The sequence below is a fragment of the Lagenorhynchus albirostris genome, chromosome 7 (assembly GCF_949774975.1).
Source record: "Lagenorhynchus albirostris chromosome 7, mLagAlb1.1, whole genome shotgun sequence".
NCBI lineage: Eukaryota > Metazoa > Chordata > Mammalia > Artiodactyla > Delphinidae > Lagenorhynchus > Lagenorhynchus albirostris.
The window spans coordinates 5,039,852-5,062,596 of NC_083101.1; the positions used below are offsets into that span (position 1 = coordinate 5,039,852).

Sequence of the window (22,745 nt, forward strand, 5' to 3'; positions counted from 1 at the left end):
TGGGGTGGGTGCTGAACTTGAATTGGATCTTTTACCAGCTCTTAGGTTTCAGCGGCCCCCTCTGGCGCGGTTGGGGTGCGAGCCTTTGCTCTTTTGCAGTTTGTGGTTGCAGTTTGATTGGAAGGTGAGTTCATCGTACGGTGTGAGGGAAGCGGGGTTGGCCGTGGCCTTCACTGAAGCATTTGCTCTCTTTCCTGCCTGTCATTGGAGGAGTGAAACGGACCCGTGCTGTTTGCTTTAAGAAGTTTGGAATCTCAGGCTGTGATTTTGTAAAAATGATTTCTGTGTTGGTAGATCAAATAGGAATCCTTAAGATCTTGTAGAGATTTGGATTTGGCTTCATTCATTTTGCATACATTGGCAGGATTATTTGTTTCCCTCAGAATGGGCAGTGGCTGGTGCAGCACGCTGGCCGTGGCCCTGGGAGTGGTAACAGAGCACACTGAACAGTTGGAGCACTAGTGCATTTAGTGCCTCTCGAACTCCATTTCTTTGGTTCTGTGGGTCTTTTGTGGAATACTGTCTTTAAATTTTACTCTGGCTCCCACCTTGTACCCTCCAACCCCAGTAGAACGAAATTCACTGTGATTATGTGCCTTTGGCTAAATTGTCTGAAGCCAGATATCGGCCATCTGAGCTAATACAGTTTCACAGTCAAAGAGTATTACGGTGTTGGTCATAACGATTTACCAAGGGATTCCTAAGTGTCCCTTTTATTTGATCCTCATTATGTTGCAGGAAGGGGGACCCCTTCCAGGGCCCGAGACTGAGCTCTTGTCTAACACTCGGAAATGAACTGTCCGAGGAGACACATGTGCTGACGAAGCAAGAGACTTTATTGGGAAGGGGCGCCTGGGCGGAGAGCAGCAGGGTAAGGGAGCCCAGGAAGACTGCTCTGCCACGTGGCTCGCCGTCTCGGGGTTTATGGTGATGGGGGGAGTTTCCGGGTTGTTTCTGACCAATCATTCTGACTGAGGGTCCTTTCTGGTGGCACGTGCAACCACTCAGCCAAGATGGATTCCAGCGAGGAGGATTCTGGGAGGTTTGTAGGACATGTGGACTGGCGTCTCTTCTCTCTCCTTTTGACCTTTCCCCTATTCTTCTGGTTGGTGGTAGCTTGTTAGTTCCCTGTTCCTTACCAGGATCTCCTGTGGTAAAATAACTTATGCACATTGTTACTGTCTTTGCCTGGCCAGGGCCGGGCAGTTTCAGTCAGTGTCTTCCCCTAACCATTACAGCCGGGGAGGTGGGACTACTGGCATTATGCCCAATTAACAGATGAGAAAACTGAGAAAACTATGCCCTGTTGGCAGAGGCAGAATTTGAACCCAGGTGGTTGGTCCTGCAGCCAGTCTCACCCACTGCATGTGCTCTAGGGATTCTTTAAGAGCTTTTCTACCCTCAAACTCTGGTATCTAAATCAATGAAATCTTTCCACGTACCTTGCCATTTTCTTTGTTTTTACCAAAAAGCATATGATTTCATGCCCTTCTTTCTTCCAGGAAACCTGTTGTTCAGAATTTAGGTGGTGCCACATTTTCTCCAGAAAAATTAATTCCAAAATAGAGTGTAAGATTGGAGCTTGAGGTTACAAACTCCTAGCTGCTTGTCCTCTGAGGTCTTTTCTTCTTTGGAAACTAAAGTGCAGTTTGCATTTTGATGTTTGTTTGTTTTTCCCTTGGAAACACAGGATTAATGAAGTCAGCTTGTTTTCTCTCTGATGGAACTTGTCACCTGATGCACACTGGTCTGAGGGCCAGAATCCTTAAATAGAAGGTGTGATGTTAGGGTCTCTGTGAAAATGTTTCTTGGGCTTCCCTGGTGGCGCAGTGGTTGAGAGTCCGCCTGCCGATGCAGGGGACACGGGTTTGTGCCCCGGTCCGGGAAGATCCCACATGCTGCCGAGCGGCTGGGCCCGTGAGCCATGGCCGCTGAGCCTGCATGTCCGGAGCCTGTGCTCCGTAGCGGGAGAGGCCACAACAGTGAGAGGCCCGCGTACCGCAAAAAAAAAAAAAAAAGTTTCTTGTGGCACCCCCCCAAATTGGTCTATTTTTAACTTTCAGTTTTTTGATCATCTCATTTCCCACTCCTCCCCCAAAGAAAAGCAGTGTCCAGAGTGTTTGGAAATTAATCTGAGGCTGCTGTGCCAATGAGTAACAGACTGTCAAAGGAGGGCGGAGGAAGAGCTTCCTAGTATAGACGTACTGAGACCCACCGCGATAACAAGCCTTTTATTCTGATTTCCTTCCTGGGAGTGAAGGGAGTTTGAAAGGCAGAGGCAAGGACCTTCCAGAGTAGAGTTCAGGTTTTTCTTGTGAGGATTTACCAGGGCTCACCGCTGAGTGATTGGGATGTCTGAGAGATGAATCCCCTTCCAGCTAGTGACTTGGTCCGTATTCGCTGTTCAACAAAGACACCTGGGCTTGGAAGGGCCCTGTGATCCTCTGGCTTTAGAATGGGCAATGCTATTGAAAAACAGAAGCCCCTGAAACGAAGCCATCTGTGCCCCTGGAAACAAGGTAAGAAGGCCCTGTGCTTCATCTCCAGGAGGAAGGAAGGAGGCAGCCTTCTGTTGGGAAACTTTGGTTTAAAACCAGACCTGAAACTGCTTGGGGAAATACCTTTCATCAGAAAATGCTTGCAGTTCAGCATATTTTAAAGAAAATTAACAGGCAGTTCTCCTAAGGAATAAAGTGATTTGCATCTCAATGTGATGGCCTGGCTTGGCTGAGAACTTAGTTCAGTTTGAGATTTTTATTTAGTACAGCATACGTCTGTTGGTTGAAAATTTTCAGCTTTAAAAAATATCCCAAGGGGCTTCCCTGGTGGCGCAGTGGTTGAGAGTCCGCCTGCCGATGCAGGGGATGCGGGTTCGTGCCCCGGTCCGGGAGGATCCCACATGCTGCGGAGCGCCTGGGCCCGTGAGCCATGGCCGCTGAGACTGCGCGTCCGGAGCCTGTGCTCCGCAGCGGGAGAGGCCACACAGTGAGAGGCCTGCGTACCGCAAAAAAAAAAAAAAAAAAAAAAAAGAGAGATATCCCAAGTAAAAATTTTGATATCCAGGAGTTTGAATCTTTTGTGACAGTTTGGTTTAGAGAATGTTATTAATAGCTTTTAAATATATAGTGCCTTTCTTCCAAAGAGTTCAAAGTACCTTCTATTAAAAAAAAAACAAGTCTCATATTTATCAATCCTAGATGTCCGTGACACGGGACAGCAACACCTGTTAAAACCTACTCGGTGTCACTCAGGCTTGTGTTAACGTCAGCTTTGAGGAGGAGAAAGCCAGAAGGGCCACACGGCAGTATGCAGCCCCAGGGCCTTTGGGTCTTCCAGTGCACTCGGCTGCCCTTTTCACTGTTATTAACCTAGCAGACCAGCAGTTCGCAGACCCGGCAGGCACCAGAATACCAAAGATGGTGCCCACAGGACTTCATCAGGTATTGGCTCTTTTATCTCCACTTGCCAAAAAGGGTGGAGATAGCACCTGACCTGTAGCAAGACAGTTTGAGCGCAAGCGTATGTATGGGTGTGTGTTTATGAACAGAAAAAATAAACTGGAAGAAAATGCATGGGAATGTTAATAATAGTTGTCTTTTGTGGTCAGATTATATATAATTTTTTTTTCTTCTTAATAGGGAAAAGTAGGTCGGATGCTAATTTACCGTTCGGTTCCAGCCCCTCTGACTTTCCATCAGTCATTCATTCTTTGTCCAACAAGTTACTTTGAAAAAGGTATTCCTTACTGGTCCTTGATCAAATCCTGGTGTGAACAAAACAGTAATAAAAGACATTTGGGGGACAGTTCAGGAAATTTCAGTATGAACTGCATGGTAGATGATATTTGGGAACTGTTGTCTATGTTATTACGTGTGATTATGGTAATGAGTCACGTAGGAGAATGTCCTTTTTGGGGTTGTCATGCTGAAGTATTCAGGGCTAAAGGGTTATGCTGGCTATAATTTTACTCTAAAATGGTTCAGGTGACTGACTGAACACATACATACAGATAAGAGAAACAGGATCATTTTAACAACTGTTAGAATCCAGGTTATGCATATATGAGGTTTGTTATATTTTCTTTAATGTACTTTACTCATTTGGGGGAGAAAAACATTAAAAAAAAAAAGCAGTTGCTGCTTACATCATAGTACCTTGTCCTTCAGAAGAATGAATCTTAGCAGACATGGGTATTTACTGGTGGGTCAGGATGTAACACTCTTTCAGTGCCATGTGGCCTGGTATCTCCAGCCACCAAGAAGAAAATTGGCATTGATCCAATAACTCAAATCACTTTTATAACAGGAATTTAATATTTTACTTACTTTTAAGTTGTCTCTGGTTTTCCTTAGAAAACGTGTGAGTTAAAACTTCTTAATACTTCCAGAGGAAGCAGCTGGGCTTACAGACAAAAATTAAAGCTTTTGTGTTTTGTTGTGTTGTTTAGTTGTGTTCAGAAATTTAAATGAGAGGAGTTGATAGTAGGGATTTCAGGATCCACAGTGAATTGGGGATAAAAAGAAGAGCAATTAATTGCCCCTGATTTCTAAGTCTTCACAGATCCCATTTACCACGGCCGTGTCTCTGCCAGTGTAGGGATTTGTTGGTTTGAGCAGGGTAGACCCTGGACCCGCAGTTTGTTCTCCAGTCCAAGGATCCACAATAACAATGGTGTGGAGTTTATTTATTCTTCACAGTTTGTCTGTTTGTCTTTGTCTTTAAAGGTTGTTTGTATTTTGGAACTGGGATTTTGGAACAATGGTTAGGAATGATTTAGTGCAGGGGTCCCCAGCCCCTGGGCCACGGACCAGTGTCGGTCCTCGGCCTGTTAGGAACTGGGCCGCACAGCAGGAGGTGAGCGGTAGGCGATTGAAGCTTCATCTGCTCCGCATCGCTCACGTTACTGCCTCAAACATCCCCCCTCACCCCTTACCACCACCACCCCCACCACCACCCCCCGCCCAGGTCTGTGGAAAAATTGTCTTCCGAGAAACGGGTCCCTGGTGCCAAAAAGGTTGGGGACCACTGATTTAGTGGATCCCAGCCACCACCCTGACCCTGATGGGAGTGCATTTTTCGAAGTCCAAGCTCAGTGGATGACTGATGGCACCAGGCTCTAGAGCAAGCAGCATGGTATCCTTGTCTGCTTTAGGGGCAAGTGAAACTGGGGCACGTCCTTGTGTGCATTTGCTGCAGGCAGCTGGAACTGCCCAGCCTGCCCCTGACTTCTGTCCGGTCTGTGTGTTGACCTGCGATGGCAGACTTTAACCAGAGCCAGACAGTCGTGATTAGGAAGGTCAAATGCAGAATAAATTCTGAAGGGACATTTAAAGGAAATCATTATCTGCCTTTTGGATCATTTGTGTTTCTGTTTCCATGTTGTAGACCTGGAAAGTTAAAAAACTGAGGTGACAGAATACTAGTTTGAGAAACATGAATCTCACTTCTGCTTGGTGTCACCCTAAAGAGCATTTTACACCTAATAGAGAAATGTCTAATGATTTTAAACAGTGTGGGACGTGCATCCTTTGAAGGGACCAACATTATACTCTCTTATAGTTCTAGTTTTTCTTATAGCTCTCAGAACCCGAAACATAAGAAAGAAACGGTACTGCCTTTATTGGTTTTTACAATAATGAATGCTTGCAGTGGTTGATAAATTTAAGTCATTTGCATTTCCATAGTGAGTTCTAGCAGGCCCTGTCCAAAAAAATAGGATGGGAGGTAGGATAAGGCAGTGGCTTCCTATGATCCCGAGTGGTCCATCCAGCCAGAGCTCTGCTGCCCCTGACTTTCTGTCTGACCTTGAACAAGTGAATTTTGTAATCCCAGATCGTTTCCCCACTGTCCTTACCTCCAGTGGCCTTCAAATGACTACATTCCAGCCCTCACCACAGGGATGGGCCGGTGGAGGGCCGGTGGAGGGCCGGTGGGGGGGGGGGAGTCTGTTTACTATAGTACCTGACCAGAAACCTGAGGGCTGTCTCTTGGGATCATTGTTCTGTCCTCCATACTAGCACAGCGTATGGCACTTGGTGCCCTCCGTGAGTGCACTCGGTAACCAAACTGAGTGCTGCCTGGCCTCCAGTGCTACCACGGGTATAAATGAGGTCCGAAAGGTGCAGCGTGGTTCCTGGTGCATGGTAGGTGCTCAGTAAATGGTATCTACCAGTGCTGGCGGGTGTGTGGTGGAAACGTTCCTTCTTTGCCTTTCTCTGCCCAAAGTAGAGGCGTCGAGGGGTGAAAACAGGTACACCCTCCTCTGTCCCACAGCAAGTCTGAATTTACAAAGACTAAGTAAATTTATTGATGATTGTTCACACTGCAAAAGATTGCTTCACAAAAGGCACTTAAATCACAGTCGGCATTTCGTTATTGATTCATTGACCCAGACACCTGGGGAAACCTTCAATTGAGAGCTAAATTGAACTGCTCTGAAATACACCTACTATCCCGTCCAGTGCTCTCAAAAGAATTCAAGACAAATACCGTATGCTAACACATATATATGGAATCTAAGAAAAAAAAAATGTCATGAAGAACCTAGGGGTAAGACGGGAATAAAGACACAGACCTACTAGAGAATGGACCTGAGGATATGGGGAGGGGGAAGGGTGAGCTGGGACTAAGTGAGAGAGTGGCATGGACATATATACACTACCAGACGTAAAATAGATAGCTAGTGGGAAGCAGCCGCATAGCACAGGGAGATTAGCTCGGTGGTTTGTGACCACCTAGAGAGGTTGGATAGGGAGGGTGGGAGGGAGGGAGACGCAAGAGGGAAGAGATGGGAACATATGTATATGTATAACTGATTCACTTTGTTATAAAGCAGAAACTAACACACCATTGTAAAGCAATTATACTCCAATAAAGATATTTAAAAAAAAAAGAATTCTTTGTTTCTTCTGGTCTTTTTTTTTTCATGAATAACTTGAAGGTTGCTTACAGTGGTCATTTTGGCTTTTGGGAATATAACACGGGTGGAAGTTTCCTTGGGAATTAAAAATTGCAGCCGTAGTGGCAAATAGAATTGTTATCTCCTTCAGAAATCCCAGCAGCTCAGGGCCATACCAGCCTGGTAAATGGAAACATTAATGATTTGCATGTTTGTACACAGCTGGGTGTGAGCAAATGAAATTAACACCCTCGGTGGAAGAGCTGAGGCTGAAGTGTCTTTCCCAGGCCTGGGCTGACTGTGGGCTTAGCAAGGCTGGGAAGGAGATTGCCTGGTTGGGTGGGGGTGGGGACTCAAGGATTTGCATAAATTCCACATGCTCTCTGGTTCCTGTGCTGTGGGGGCGGATTTATAATTGTTTGGATTCCAGTCAGCAAGGGCGCGTAGACTTGCCTCTACAAGCTTGTGCCTAGCTAGGTAGTCAAGAAGCATCTGGGGCCGCTGGATGCCTGTGTGCCGGATCATTAATATTGACGGCTTTTCTGGCCAGAGCTGGAGCCGGCCTACCTACCCCCATGCACTGTGTGGTCTGATTCCATTGCTGTGGGGCTGCAGTGCTCCAGAATGTGCAAGGGCTGGGGCTGCACGCCAGTCACCTGAATCAGGGCCTTCTAGCTGAGTGAGGCGAGCCACATGACTTCACGTTTCCAAGCTTGTTTCCTAGTCTCCACGTGAGATTAATAATAATGCCTACCTCGAACGACTGTGGCGCGAAATTAAATAATTCACGTGAAGGGTTTATAGCCCTTAGCGTACACAAGCACTTAATGAATCATAGTCTTTCTTGTTATCACATGTTGCATAATAGGAAGAAAGAACCCGGCTTTTACCACGTCCACGGGCATGGATCATGGGCCCAGATCTGTCCCAATCCCGGCTAGCAGTGTGAGTTTGGCTAACTCTACCCATTTCCTTCCCTCAGTTGAAGGGATCACATGCCAGATGATCTCAGAGGTGTCTTGTGGGCTGTGAATCAGGGACCATCAGCACTCATCACTGCTGTTCATATCTGCAAACTCCCCTGCTGTTCAGTACCTGCAGAAAGCATCAGTTCTGCTGAACAGCATGGTCACAGGGGCGTTTTTATGGTGTTGAATTTCTTTGAAAATAGTTACTGCAGGACCAGACATAGCTGAGCTATTCCTAGTTAACTAGAATATTGAACTAAGCAGGACAGTCCATTTTCCCATCCTGAATAATGCTGAAAAGTTTTTTCATTATTACATAGTGGTTAAGAGCCTGTACACTGGAGCCCAGATGCCCCGGTTGACTCCTTGCTTCCCCACTTCTAGCTGGCTAGGTGTGAGGGTCAAGGGGTTTATACATGTAAAGTGCTTAGAACAGTACCTGGCACGTAGTATATGTCCAGTAAGTGTTTATTAGTGTTGTTATTTTTAGGCTAAGTACAGAGAAATTTCATTTTATTTTAGTCGAAAAGATATTATGTTATTAAAGAAGAAATTGGAAAAAAATTGACAAAATGCGAAGAAGAAAATGCATATTGAGTGACTAGATCTAAAGGGCCTAAAACCTAGTGAGTGAGCAGAAGAATTAGCTGTTACTGTTCATCTTTTCCAGAGCTGCTGCACATGCATGCATATTTTTCATATGTGGTCTTCAGAGCTACTGTAATGACTGTGACATTCTATCATGTTGCTGTCCCATAACTTATTAAATCATTCACCTGCTGCTGGATATTGAAATTATTTCCCCTTTTTGCTGTTACAGGTAGGGTAACAATAAGTAGCTGTATTCATATATATTTGTGATTTGCTGGATGATTTCCTTGGGATAAGTTCCCAAGGTAAAGTTCCCAGTCCAGGAACCTGCCATGGACTATTGCCATGTTGTTTTCCAGAAGGGATGTATCTGTTAACATTTTCTTGAGTGATGCATAAATTTATCAGTTAGCCACAAGCACATCAGTGTTGAGCATTATCATTTTGAACTTGTTTTTCTTGTGAAACTTAAACTGTATTTACTAGTGCCATCGTGATGAGTTACCTAAAGGCATGGGGCTCAGAGAAGGGAAATGGGAAGTTCAAAAACCATTATGAGGGCTGAGAATCTATTTTTGTTTCAAAATTCTATTTTCCCATGGTCTTTTGCATTGGACTTGGCTCAGTCTCTTTCAAGTGCTGAGTTTCACATAAAAAAAGGCATGAGAAGACTTTATTTAAGGATACTCATTTACCATCACAACTTTTTGTCTTCTGTCTCCCAGGGAGCAACGATTATTAAATACTTTAATGTCCTCACATGAAAGGGACAGAGTGAGCCCAGAAGTGTTATTAATATTTTTAGTGTAATGCTTACTGTTCAGCGGCATGACTAATGACCCAGGGTGACTAATGACCCACCTCTTCCTCTTTACTGTGTCTGTTGAGGGATGATTCGTTACCATTTTCCCCAGATGCTTGTACATCATGGGGCACCAACCCAGTTGTTATTAAAATAGATATACTGCTATTAAACAGCTTGCTTCAAACCTCGCTGCGAGGGCGGCGTGAATCAACAAGTGCAGAGCATCAGGATGTTGATGTAATGAACGAAGATGATGTCCATGCCTGTCCGTTGTGGGGTTCCAAGCCGTGATTGGGTGTGCCCATGCATAGGCTTCAGGGTAGGAGAAGAAGTTTTCAAAGGAAAGGTTATTTAGCATGCTTTTGGCGTTGGTCTTGAGCTGGAAGAGAGCGGTAAAAATCTAAAATGATTACCTAATTTTACCAATGGAGAATTGAGGCTTAGAAAGAAGTGAAGCGGCTTGTCTGAAGTCTCACAGCTGGTTTGTGGCTTAGTATCCCGTGTTAGGATAGTGATATAACAATGATATATAATAATGTGTGTAACAGTGATATAAAACAATGCAGCATATTGCATATATAATGATTATATATTTTATATTTATATTATATATTTACATGTTATAGAATATAACATGTTCAATATGTTGTGTTACAGTACATTATATATTGTGTCTACCATACATAAAGTATGCAGTGTGATACAATAACAGATGTAATAATAATACAATAATAATGTGTTGGGTGTAATGTTAAAAGAATGCTGATAGCTTCCTATATGCCAGGCGTGGTACTAAAAGGTCTGTATACATCATGGGCTTCCATTAATCATTTTTTTTGTTAAGTGAAAGATCAAATGTAGGAAATGGAAACCATAAGTGTGAAGGAATTTTTCTCATGAGAAAGGTAGGGTGTTGTTTTGGGTGTGGTAAGAAAAGGGAAGGAAACTTCTCTTTGTCATCGGATATTTCCAAATTTAGAACAATATCTATCCCTAGCCATTGGTTTTAGGACATGCATTACCCTGGGAACATGCGTAAGATACATTTCCGTATTTGGCTGTTTCTTTTCCAGCTGTATAGAGGGTGTCACCGCTGTGGAAGATGATAGCAGCGGCCACTGGCCACTTCATAGCTAATTACCTTTTGGCAGTTGCGTATCGGGCACTTGGTTTTGGAAGTCACTTCATGCTGAAATACCCAGATGATTATTTCTGGGGATTTTGTGGTCTGCAGCTGAGGACTGGGCCCCAGGATGGCACATCTGTGTCAGGGGTGGGTACACTTCTTAAAGAGCCAGATAGTGAATATTGTAGGCGTTGGCAGGGCCAGGAGGCACAATCTCTTGATTCCTATTATGTAGGAACTTATATTACCAGCGAAAATGAAACCATTTACAAATGGGAAAACCATTCTTCACTTGCAGGCTATAAACAAGGAATCTGCACAAACAACCAGGAGGCTGGCGGGATTTAGGCTGCAGGCACAAGTTTGCCAACCCCGGACCTATGGGGTCTTTTTGGTTTGGTGCTCTCTGCCATCGTTACTTGGGAACTCAGAAGCAGGTCACTCATCAGTTACCAAAAATATTCACATTTTCAAGCCAGAAAAAGGACTTAAATACCACCCTCCAGGTGACTCATTTTAAAAATTGGGATTACTTAAACTGAGCCTTCTGGTTTGTAGTCTGTCACATACCATTCAGGTCTTTATCTGTAAAAATACTTCTCGTCACTACAGTGATAAGAAAGGAGATCATGGAAGGTTTGAAGAACCCAGTGCTTTGCATATAGAGCCTTAAATAGCCTTCCTTTACCACTGAAGGGGGCACTATCCTAAAAACATCCCAAGCTTCTATACTTTCATTCATTCATTCATTGATGGATTTTCATTCGTTCAACAACATTCATTGAATGGGTCCTATGTCAGGCACTATTCTAGGCACAGGGGGTACCTAATGAAAAATTAAGACATCATTGCCCTCTGAAGTGTATAGTTTAATATAAACAGTAAAATATACAGTCTGTTAGATGACAGGCATCATAGAAAGAGGGCAGGGGAGGGGATAGGAAGTCCAGGACTAGGAGAGGGATTGTTAGTTTTACAGAGGCAGGAAAGGGAGAGTGCTCAGCTGTGAGGAGTCGGGGCAGAAGTGCTGAGCCTTCCGGACAAGCGCACTCCAGGAGAAAGGGGAGCTGGTGCAGGGGGCCTGAGCCGACAGGAGGACGTGAGGTCAGCATGGCTGGAGCAGAGGGACTCGGGAGAGACCGGTAACACACGAGGCCAGGGAGAAGCGAATCACGTAGGGCCTTGTAGGTGATGGTAAGGAATTTGAAGGGAGAGCCAGTGGGATTTGCTAAGGAGTAAAGTATCGGGTGTGAGAGAAAAAGAGGTTTTGGCCTGAGCATTTTGCTAAAAACAGAAGAGTGCCAGAGGAGCAGGTGGGGGTGAGGGGGAAGATCGGGAGTTGTGTTTGGCACAGGTTGAGTTTGAGATGCCTATTCGAGATCTAAAAGGAGGTGGCCGTTAGGCAGGTGAGTGTCAGAATCTGGATTTCAGAGAAAACCTAGGCCTTTCTGAGTTTTTGACTTTTGAGACTGGATGAGATTACCAAGGAAGTGAGTTAGAGAAGAGAAGAGGCAAAGGACTGACCCCAGGGCACTCCAGCATCGGGAGGTTGAGGTGACGAGAAAGGCCCTCTGGTGAGGTAGGAGGAAACTCGGAGACTGGCGCCCCAGGAGCCAGGTGCAGAAAGTGTTAGAGCAGAGGGACCAGTGGTGACAGATGATGCTGATTTGAGCCAAATCACTTAAGGACTGAGACTTGACCATGGGATTTAGTAACATGGTGTTCACTGGGGACCTTGACGAGACGTTTCAGTGCAGTGTTGGAGGTGAAAGAGGATGTGAAAGCAAAGGGGCAGAGGGGAATTAGACGCAGTGAGCATGCGCGGTTCTTTGAGGAGTTTTGCTGCAAGACAGCAAAGACAAGGTGGTAGTTATTGAGGGTAGTGGGGTCAAGGGAGAGCTTTTCCTAAAGGGAGAAGTAATGGCATGATTGAATGCAGATGTGAATGATCCAGTAGAGAAGGGAGAATTGAGGACGGGGGGCATTACTGGCGAAGAGAAGCTCTAATAGCTTTCGTATTGTGAGTACTGCTGTAGCAGTCAGTCAGTGCTAACAAATCACCCCAGTATTTAGTGACCTAACAACGGTTCATTTAGTTCACGCTTCGCAAGTGCCAGTTTAGGCTGGGGTCCTGGTCTCAGCTGGGGTCCCTCCTGTGTCTGCCGTCAGCTGCCAGGAAGGCTCATCTCTGCCTCTGGCTGGCAGCTGGGATCACTCACCTGGCAGCTGTCGGCTTCCTAGAGAGCGAGGCGCACACGGCCTCCCGAGGCCCAGGGTCGGACCTGGCACAGTGTTGCCTCCGCTTCATTTCGTTGGTAAAAGCATGTCCCAACCAGATTCAAGACGGGAGAGAGACCCCATCTCTTGGTGGAAGGTCCCTGAAGTCAAGGGTCGGGGTGGTTATACTGTGGCCATTTCTGCAGACGGGCAGCCACAGCTGTCTGTGAGCCGAGTGTATTGCGTTTGAGCCTCACAGAAGTTTTGTGTGGTAGGTAGTGTTTTATCTTCATTTCACAGACGGGGAAACGGGGTCAGTGAGGGTCTGGTATCTTGCTCAATGTCACACAGCTAGTCAGTGGCAGAGTTGGGACCCAAACCTTGGTCTCTCTGGTGTCAGAATCCCTTGCACTCTGTTCTCCGTTCCTGAGAGTGTGGGTTTACAAGCAGACCAGAGTGTCGCTTCCTCTCTTTTCTTGTTAGGCAAGGGAATAATATTTTTGAAGATGACTTATCTAATAATTAGAATGGACTGAGGGAGGCGATTATCTTGTGATTTGCATGTTTACTGTGGGGATTGGACAGCTGTATTTATTAGAATCACAGTGAGGTCACAGTTGTGTATGTAATTAGGGCCTTTATTGACACAAATTCATGTCTCCACTGTCAGCTGGACCCTCAGTGCCCTCTGACAGTCTTTGTGCGTGTCCTTGGTCAGGTGACTGTCCTGTTCCTTGTAGCAGCCTGTGCAGATAGTCACCACTGTCTACAAGACCCGATTCAAACCCCCTTTGCCTCCAGGCCTTCTGACTTCCTGTGTCTGCCGTTATCGCTGCCTCTCTCTTTCTGTCCCTGACACAGACACCTTGCCTCTGCTCAGGTCCTCCTCCTTCCAGAACCTGTTGTGATCAACATCTGTCTCCTCAAGCAGCTGGACTTCAAGCTTTCCAAGAGCAGAGTCCAAAAGGTGGAAAAATTAGCCTTAGCATCAGGGAACTTTGGCCCTTCCACTGGTTGTATAGCCTCGGGCAGTCGTTTCTCCTGATGTTCATGAATCTGAGTGGACGAGCTGAGCCATCTTCAGGACCACTCAGGGAGAGTGAGGTCTGCTTATGTTCACATAGAAAGCCCTTGGCCAAGAGCTCCCTTCTCTCTGCAGTGGCTACCAGTGTGTCCCGAGTCCCGTGTGTATCTGACAGCCCTTCTGTTTGCTGCAGGAGCAGCAGCATTCTCTGCCCTGTCATCATTCCAGTGTCAAAACTTTGTTGGCCCCAGGGCTTGAGCAGCTGCCCTCCACTTAGCTCATTAGGGAAGTAGCTGGAGAGATGGCTGGGCTGGGTGCTGATTCCACAGTCTCAGAAAAGATATTTGGTTGGAAAGCAAAGACCATGGTGAAAATATTTTTTAAAGCTCTCTTTGGATAAAGGGAGCAATAAATGAGTAAGTAGGTTAAATCTAGCATTTCAGGTCTCTATAACCTCGCTTATAGGGAGCCCAGGAGCTTTGCTCTTCTCTGAAGTCCTTGGGTTGGGATTCCAGCAAGCTGGGCGGGAGGGAGAGCTTCCCTGGAGGAGAAGCCTGGGGCCAGTGAGGAGGGCTCCGTGTGTTGGCTGTGCTCTCAGCAGGCTGCAGCTGAGGCATGAAGATTCAGGATGAAGTTGGTCTTTATACTTACATACTTGCTGTAAGAGTAAATCGTCCTGCTGCTTATTTATCATGTAACCTTGGGGAAATTACATAATTTCTGTCAGCTTTCACTTGCTCATCTATAAAAATGGAGGCAGCTAATAACCCCTACCTCATAGGGGTGAGGATGCACAAACGGGGGAGTATTTGGCAGGGAGTTAGCTATGATTGTAACTACTATGTAAAATTCACCTTTGGTCTTATGTTATAAATCACTGACTAAAGAGTTTTCATACTTTCATGGTTACTCTATACTTTCAAGATGTGTCCTTATAGTATTTCTTCTTTAATCATTCATTCACTGAGTTTATATTTATCAACCTTCTACTTATGGGCAAGGTATGGTTGATTGTTTTCTTTCTGCTCAGGTTATGATGAGCTGTTCATTTCTTAGTGGTTGACATTATAGTGACATTCAGAGCTGCAATTTGCAGAGTACCTACTTCAGTAGAGTTGCTTACCTAGGAGTTAGCTTCTAAAGTCAGGGCATAAGGGAAACATTGCCTATAGTCAAAATAACCCTTGAAAACCCCTTAAGTCATCTATAATAAACAGCCTACATTGGGGGAGGGTCATCAGACTTTTTCTATAAAGAGCCATATAGTAAATAATTTGGGCTTTGCAGGCCATGTATGGTCTCTGTCACATATTCTTCATTTTCTCTTTTACAGCCCTTTAAAATGTAAAAAACCATCTTAGCTCTGGGCCCTTTAAAAACAGGCCTTGGTCTGCATGAATAACTTGTGGTTAGCAGCCTCCAAGATGGCCCCAGAGCGCCCCCGCCCCCCCCCCCCCGTAGTCACAAGCCCAGGTGCAGCCCCTCCCCTTTTGTATCAGGGTTGGTCACATGACCAGTAGAAGAATGGCAGAAGCGATGGATGAGTTGTCACTTCTGACTGTGAGTGGGTTCTGCCTTCCTGCTTCTCTCTTGGATCTGCTGCTCTGGGGAGACCAGCTGCCCTGTTGTGAGGAGAGGCTCACAAGGTGAGGACCTGAGGCCTGCTGCTGACAGCACGGGGAATGAGCTTGGAAATGGCTCCTCCAGCCCTGGTCAAGCCTCAGATGATGCCGCCCTGGCCACACCTGAGACCCTGAGCCAGAACCACCTGGCTCATTTAAATCATTCTGTCTTTAGGTAATTGTAAAATCCTCAGCAGCGCAAGGGGGAACAGTGAGAAATTCTAAAAAATGCCTGCAGAGTTTAATCCATTCATTTTTAATATTAAGTGTTTTTTTACCAATTATCCATGTCAACAAATCTGTTTATGGCTAGGATAGTTAAGTTACCTGAGAGTATGATGAAGCTCCTCTGGTGGGCCAGACATTGAAATGCACCACTTAATCCCCACAACAACTCTTGCTAAGGTCAGTGTTGGGAGCTCAACGTCTACTCTGATCTGACCCCTTCTAGGCTTTCTCTGACATTCACGATGGCACTCTGCTATAATACAGCAGTGCTCTTGTGATCTATGGAGAGCTTGTGCTCCCACAACGAATAGCTCCAGATGGCTTTGCTCTTTTTCAGTTTTGCCCGGAGGACCTTCTGTACTAATGGCTCTTCCACAGGCAGCTGGCCATTGACCTGTGTCATGTGGCCTGCCTTAGAAAGATGAGCCAGGCCAATTGGTTCTGGCTCAGGAATTTGAGCCAGGACTCAGAGAGACAATCTAATCACTGGTGGGCACTGGAGCTAAAGAGTCTTAAAGAACTGCAAGTTAAATAGGGCGGACAGGGGTGGCCTCGTTGGGAAGGCGAGATTTGCGTCAAGACTTGGAGGAAGGGAGTTGGCCCAGCAGGTATCTGAGGGACAGACATTCCAGGAGGTGGAATGTCAGGTAGGTGTGTTCAAGGACTAGTGAGGAGGCTGGGATGACTGGAACGGAGAGAGAAGATCCTATCAGGCCTTGAGAGTCATTATAAGGACTTTGACTTTTATCATGAGAGAAATGGGTAGGTGTTGCAGAGTTTTGAGCCGAGTGAAACCATCTGACTTAAGTTTTCCTAGGATCACTCTATTGTGTGTATAGGGGAACAAAGGGGTGCTGGAGCACAGGTAGGGAGCCCTGCTAGAAGGTGCTGTAGTGATCCAGGGAGGCGCAGTGCAAATGATGGAAAGTGGTTGGATCTGAAGGATTTTGAAGATTAGGGCCAACAGGGTTTCCCGACTGCTTGGATAAGGATCGTAGGAGAAAAAGAGGAGTCAAGGATGACTTCAAGGCTTCTGGCCTGAGCAGAATGGAGTTGCCGTCCACTCAGATGGGGAAGGCTGTGGCAGTGATCAGGAGTTCAGTTAGACGTGCCTTCTAGATCTCCAAATGGAAGTACTGAGTGGACAGTTAAATATATGCCTTGAAAGGAGAAAGATCTGGATTAGACGTATAAACTTGGGAGTCTTGGTATAAAGATTGTATTTAAAGTCGCAAGAGTGGACGAGCTCCCTAAGGGAGTGAGCCTGGATGAGGCATGCAGCCGGCGCAGAGGCACTGAAGCAGGGAGAGATGGAGGACGCTGGTTCTGAGCTGCCTTCTTGGTTCTTACCCTTCCTGACAGTTGGATGTTGAGCTTCCCTTGGGTTCCCAGGAGTCTCCTTACACTCATACTTACCTTAAGCCTTCCTTTTTATTTGAACATGATTCATGAGGCTTCTGTCCCTTGCTACCAAAGAGCCATGGCTGAAATGGTGGTATCAGCCCCCTTTACAGGAAGGAAACAGATTCAGAAGTTAAACTTCCTCAAGGTTTTACCCAGTGGCCTAACTGGGATTGGTGTCTACATCCCTCTGGCTCCAGTATGTGCAAAGTGTGTGGGATCCCATTGTGGTTCCCTGGCTGTGGATGGCTATTGGGCTGTAGGCAGTGATTAGTGTAATTTGAATGGTTTAAATTGTCTCGTGCAAATTAAGAGGAAGGGCAAGTCCACCCCCACCCCCCCCCAGCCCCTGTGCTGAGACTGTCATTGGCTTGAGTTTTAAATCTCAGGGGTCCCAATGCAGTGAAAGGAATCGAAGCGTGGGTGGGGAGTTCATCGATTAACTTATTTCTTCATTTTCTATCAACGAATATTTGAGCACCTGCTATGTGAGATACTGTTAGGCACAAACCTTTCCAAACCTGAATTTTTCATCTGAACCACAGAACACAGAATTATTTGAGTGACTGTTTTCTCAGATATTCCAGGGTGGTACACAGCTAGAGTCATTCTAGATGAATAGGAGAATTCAGTTCATCCAACATGCCTTAGGGTCTTAGACTTCATTCTCTCCTCTCAGTTGAGAAAGGCAGAAACTAGAATAGTCCCCAGGTAGATACTAATTACAGACTGACAGATACTATGAAAGAGCAGAGCTGAAGTCGGAAGGGTTAAGTCAGAGTTAACCAGCTGAAATGAGGTGGGCCTTTGGGCGGGGGTGAGCGGGGACACACCACTGTCTGATGAGGAAACACCGTGTAAAGGCCCCAAGGACAAGGTCTGGGGGTGGTGAGAGGACCACTCAGTGGTGGATGACATGTACCTATCCAGTCAAAGCCTTGAGTGTAAGAGCACTGGCAAGCTGAAGAGACACTTGGTGTTTTAAGTGGTATGTGTGTGTATTTGCAGAAGAGATTGAGAGAGATGAGATTTGTGCTTTGAAGATTACCCTGACTTCAGTGGGAGAATGTACTGGAAAGGGCAAGAATGGACTCGGAGGCTGAGTTAGTCATCCCTGTGGGTGATGGCTGCATGGATGAGGGTGGTGGCAGTGGGACAGATACGCTGATAATTTGGAAGGTGAAATGGACAGGACTTGGCAGTGGAAGGGATTTGGGGATAACAGGGTTGAAGCAGGTCAAAGATGACAACCGGGTTTTTGGCTTAATGTTCACGAGTGGTCACCATCCACTGAAATAAGAAGTACAGGAGGAAACCCATTGCTGTTTATTTGGTTTACATATAAACAGTGAACTGTGGTTCTTTTAGGGCTTTTTCTGTTTTTATTAACCACAGGAGTTAAAACTGTTGGTTGCAGGTGTTTGCAAACTCGGAATAATTGACTGAGTTCTCCCTGAAATTCCTTTTTTAATTTTATTTTATTTTATTATTTTTTGGCTGTGTTGGGTCTTCGTTGCTATGCGCAGGCTTTCTCTAGTTGCAGTGAGTGGAGGCTACTCTTCATTGCGGTGCGCGGGCTTCTCATTGCGGTGGCTTCTCTTGTTGCAGAGCACAGGCTCTAGGCGCGCAGGCTTCAGTAGTTGTGGCTCGCGAGCTCAGTGGTAGTGGTGTGCGGGCTCAGTAGTTGTGGTGCGCGGGCTTAGTTGCTCCGTGGCATGTGGGATCTTCCCAGACCAGGGCTCGAACCCATGTCCCCTGAATTGGCAGGTGGATTCTTAACCACTGCACCACCAGGAAAGTCCCCTGAAGTTCTTAACTTATGGGATTTGGGAGCTTTCAAAGGGAGTGACTTAGAGGAACAGTGTCCCAAGTCCATCTTGAAAGGTCTTCCTTTTGCCTGGCATGGCATCTCTAGTGCCATCTCCTCAAGGTAACTCTGCCTGGGGAGATAACCACACACGTCCTGACCTTCAAAAGGGAGAAGAGACCTGGCTGTGGCTCATTTTTATTTCTTTTCATGGGCAGTTGGGCTCCTAATGAGAATGTTTTCCATTAGGAGGTCCCAGGAAACCTCCACGCACGAGTGACTCCCATGATTATTGGGAGAACTGCTGTGTCGGGTGTGCTCTCGTGAGTAGCTAACACTCGTACAAGCAGCCAGAAGGGTGTTGTCGTCCAGCGGTTGGGACCTGTGATGATGGAGTATCAAGATGGACAAGTTAATTTTCTATTTATATGAAAACTCACTTCTTTTAAGGCTTAGGGGTGGAGAGTCCTGGGCTGGATGGCCCGGAGGGAGAGAAGACAGGGTCTCCTACTTGGCATTAAGTATTTGCCAACTACATTTAAGCTTGTTATCGATTAACTTATTTCTTCATTTTCTATCAACGAATATTTGAGCACCTGCTATGTGAGATACTGTTAGGCACAAACCTTTCCAAACCTGAATTTTTCATCTGAACCACAGAACACAGAATTATTTGAGTGACTGTTTTCTCAGATATTCCAGGGTGGTACACAGCTAGAGTCATTCTAGATGAATAGGAGAATTCAGTTCATCCAACATGCCTTAGGGTCTTAGACTTCATTCTCTCCTCTCAGTTGAGAAAGGCAGAAACTAGAATAGTTTGGTTGGTTGGTTGGCACCAACCCGGGGGCTGGGCAAGCTCTGAGTTCTAAATAGGAAGGCGGTTGTGCAAATGGCTGAAGTCTTTCTATGTGTCTCCTTTCCTTCTTCCAATTAAGAAAAATCTGAGGACCGCCTCACTCTTGAGACATTTTAAAAAATGAATTCTGAAGGGAACATACTCAGTTGAGAACAGGCTTGTTGGGGGGGGTGAATAGAATTCCCTCTGTAAGTTACTCAATTGGCCACTCAAAAATAATTGGTTATTAATTGAATCCTTTGTTCGGGCTTGCCTTCTCAAATTTTCCAGTATTGGTTAGAAGCCAGCGGCTAGCAATTTGCTTTAACATAACTGATACTGTTGGTAATTTTATTTTTGTATGATTTTGAACCTCAGCAGTTGAAATGTTCAGTTTATTTTATATCTTCCTTTTCACCCCCATTCATACTCCATTCACACCCCATTCATAGTTCGACTAAATAATTATAGTACAACTATGTAATTACATTCAAGTGCTGTGAATGAAAAGTATCTGGGGCTGAGGAGGCATGTAACGGGTCCTAATCTTTTACTTCATTCAGCGTTTGTTAATGAGGACTTTGCACGTGTCCAGCACTGTGCAGGGCCCTGGGAATACAGTCATGAGCAGGCGAGACACAGCCATGCCTCTCACGGCCTAGTGAAAGAGAGGGGCAGTCAACGTACCCAGCAGTACAGAGCAGTGAGCTTCATGCAGGGCCTCTTAACTGAGTCACCTGGTCTAGGAGGTCAAGGAAGGTCAGTGAGAAACAACAATTATTTAAACAGGAGCCGAGCGTATTGTGTGTAGGTAGTCTGGGTGGTGACTTTACTTGGATTTCAGGGCTGATTTGACAGCTCTGTGTGTCGATGCTCAGTTATATAGTGGAGTTGCATTTTATACAGAGGAGTTGGGTTTGAATAAAAGTACATAAAACAACAGTTACATATAGCCAAATTACCCTTGAGAATCCCTGTTGGAGACCAACAAAGTGAGCTGTCCTTTCGGCATTGATACAGAATGCTGTTTCTTTAGACCAGGGGTGTGCAAACCACCACCCCTGGGGCCAGATCCACTTGGCTGCCTGTTTCTGTAAATAGTTTTATTGGAACACAGCCACACCCATTCATTTACACATCATCTCTGCTGCTTTCCCATTAAAATGGCAGAGTCAAGTAGTTTGACAGACTGTAATGTCCCACAAAACCAAAAATATTTACTGTACTGCCCTTTAAAGAAAAACGTTGCTGACCCCTTCTTAGAGCAAATGTAGGAATTAGTTTTATATTTGGGCACCACATGGTAAAAAGAAAATTGTTATCTTTACCAGAATCCTGTTAGTGAGGTGAGATGTTCACACCACAGAAGGCATGAAGGAACTGAGGAAACAGTCATTTCACCTCTCCTATCTTACTTTCACCTGGGGTCATGTACTCATTAACAGAAATGGAGAGTGATTTGCCTAAAATACGTATCCTTCTCCTTTTCCCTTCCTCCCTCCCTGTTTCTGTCTGTTTTTCAAGTGTACATAATTGAATTCATCTGAGGTTAATGGAGTCCATCATATTCTCTTTGTGCTTCAGTTGTGCGGGCTGAGGAGAAAAGAACAGGTAGACTTAATATGTAGATGGTGCGTTTCTACAACCTGAAAAGCTAAATGATGTCAAAGCTAAAATGATGTCATCCTGATTTCACTGGAGAAAAGTGGTAAGAATGAGTCATCATTTTGACATAGTTAAGCATCTTGAACCCAAAGCACTATCCTGCAGCTTTCCACACTGTGTCTACATTGTAACTGGTGATGCAGTCTCAAGAAACCATTGTCCATGGGTTTAACCAATATTGTTAAATGTCTTTAATTATAAATTTAATTTGATTTTATAATTGTATGGGAGCTGTAAGCATGTGGCAGACAAACTTTCAGGTGGCCCTCGTGATTGTTACCTCCTGGTGTTCACACCTTTGTCTAATCCCGAAGTGTGGACGGACCTGTGACTCACTTCTGACCGCGAAAATATGGCAGAGGTGATGGGATGTCTCTTCCTGATTATGTTTTGTTATAGCAGACCGTCTTTCTAGCAGACCCACTAGAGGCATCCTCCCTTGCAAGCTTTAGAGAAGTCAGTGGCGATGTGTGTCACGGAGCTGAGGTTGGCCTCCAGCCTACCATCAGTAAGAAGCTGGGGCCCTTAATCTGATGGCTGCAAGGAAATGAAGTCTGCTAGCTGGGCTGCCTGAGGGAGCTTGGACACACAGCCTTCCCGGGTCAGGCCTCTGGATGAGGCCTCAGCCTGCCGACACCTTGGCCACAGCCTTGGCAGAGGGTGCGTCTGAGCCGTGCCTGGGCCCTGCCCAGCAGAGACCTCGTAACAATAACATGCGCATGTTTTTCGTTACACGGCGCTGGAGAACTACGACAAAACATAAGCAGTTTAGAGCAGCGTTTACTGGTTCATACTTAACATTGTAAGAATCCACGCTAACCCTGGGAATCTGCAGTAGGTATTTTCCTCCTCAGAGCTTGTCCTTAAATTATTGGGCCACTTGACAAAATTGCAATATGAATGGTGGCTTAGATAACAGTATTGTATCCGTGTTAAATTTTATGAAGCTGATTACTGCACTGCAGTGATGTAGAGTATCCCTATTCTTAGGAACTACTCAATGAAGTATTTTAGGGAGCCCACTTACTCTCATATGGTTCAGAAAAATTTGCATGTGTGTCAAATAAATCAATGTGTTTGTGTAGTATTTCTCCCCTGCTTTTTAAATGTGAAGTCAGAGAAGGTCTAGAAGGTCTTCCCTCTTAGGGTAGAGCATTTTACCTTTTGCTTTTGCTTTTGCATTTCCTGTATGTAATACCTCCTGAAGCAAAATGGACTGCCAAGAATGTCACTCGGTGTTTGTTATTGTTTTGCCTAAGCAAAAGAGGCTAGCAGTTGTAGGACCTCTATCTGATGTGGTTACTTGTGTAAAAAAGCTTAATTCTCAGGTAAATACATATTCTGTCATTTATTACTCACAGTAGCCCTTTGTAGTGGGTGCTATATTGTTTGTCTCCATTTTGCTAATGAGGATGTTAAATTAATGTCCGAGTTTTCAGAGCTAGTTAGTGGTGGAGCCAGGCTTGACCGCAGCCCTCTCCCTGCCTGGTTAGCACAGAACCTCAGCCCAGGAGTGCTGTTCTGCTCTTGCCCTTATAAACTGGCCCCGGGAAGA

General features: G+C 45.5%; 1 protein-coding gene across 12 annotated transcripts in view; it reads left to right on the forward strand.

The window, feature by feature from the left end:
• The window catches only part of RAPGEF1 (Rap guanine nucleotide exchange factor 1), a 147,665-nt gene that overhangs the window by 24,337 nt on the left and 100,583 nt on the right, over positions 1 to 22,745 (forward strand). For 2 of the 12 annotated variants that reach the window (XM_060153992.1, XM_060153995.1), the window contains exon 1: positions 2,191 to 2,519. The exons of 5 other annotated variants lie outside the window; for them this stretch is intronic. In XM_060153992.1, the coding sequence (XP_060009975.1) occupies positions 2,456 to 2,519 (64 nt within the window). In that variant the 5' untranslated portion in view covers positions 2,191 to 2,455. Of the gene's footprint in view, positions 1 to 26; positions 125 to 2,187; positions 2,520 to 22,745 lie in introns of those variants that run through there. 5 more of the 12 variants (XM_060153998.1, XM_060153999.1, XM_060153997.1 and 2 more) reach the window with 4 other exon arrangements.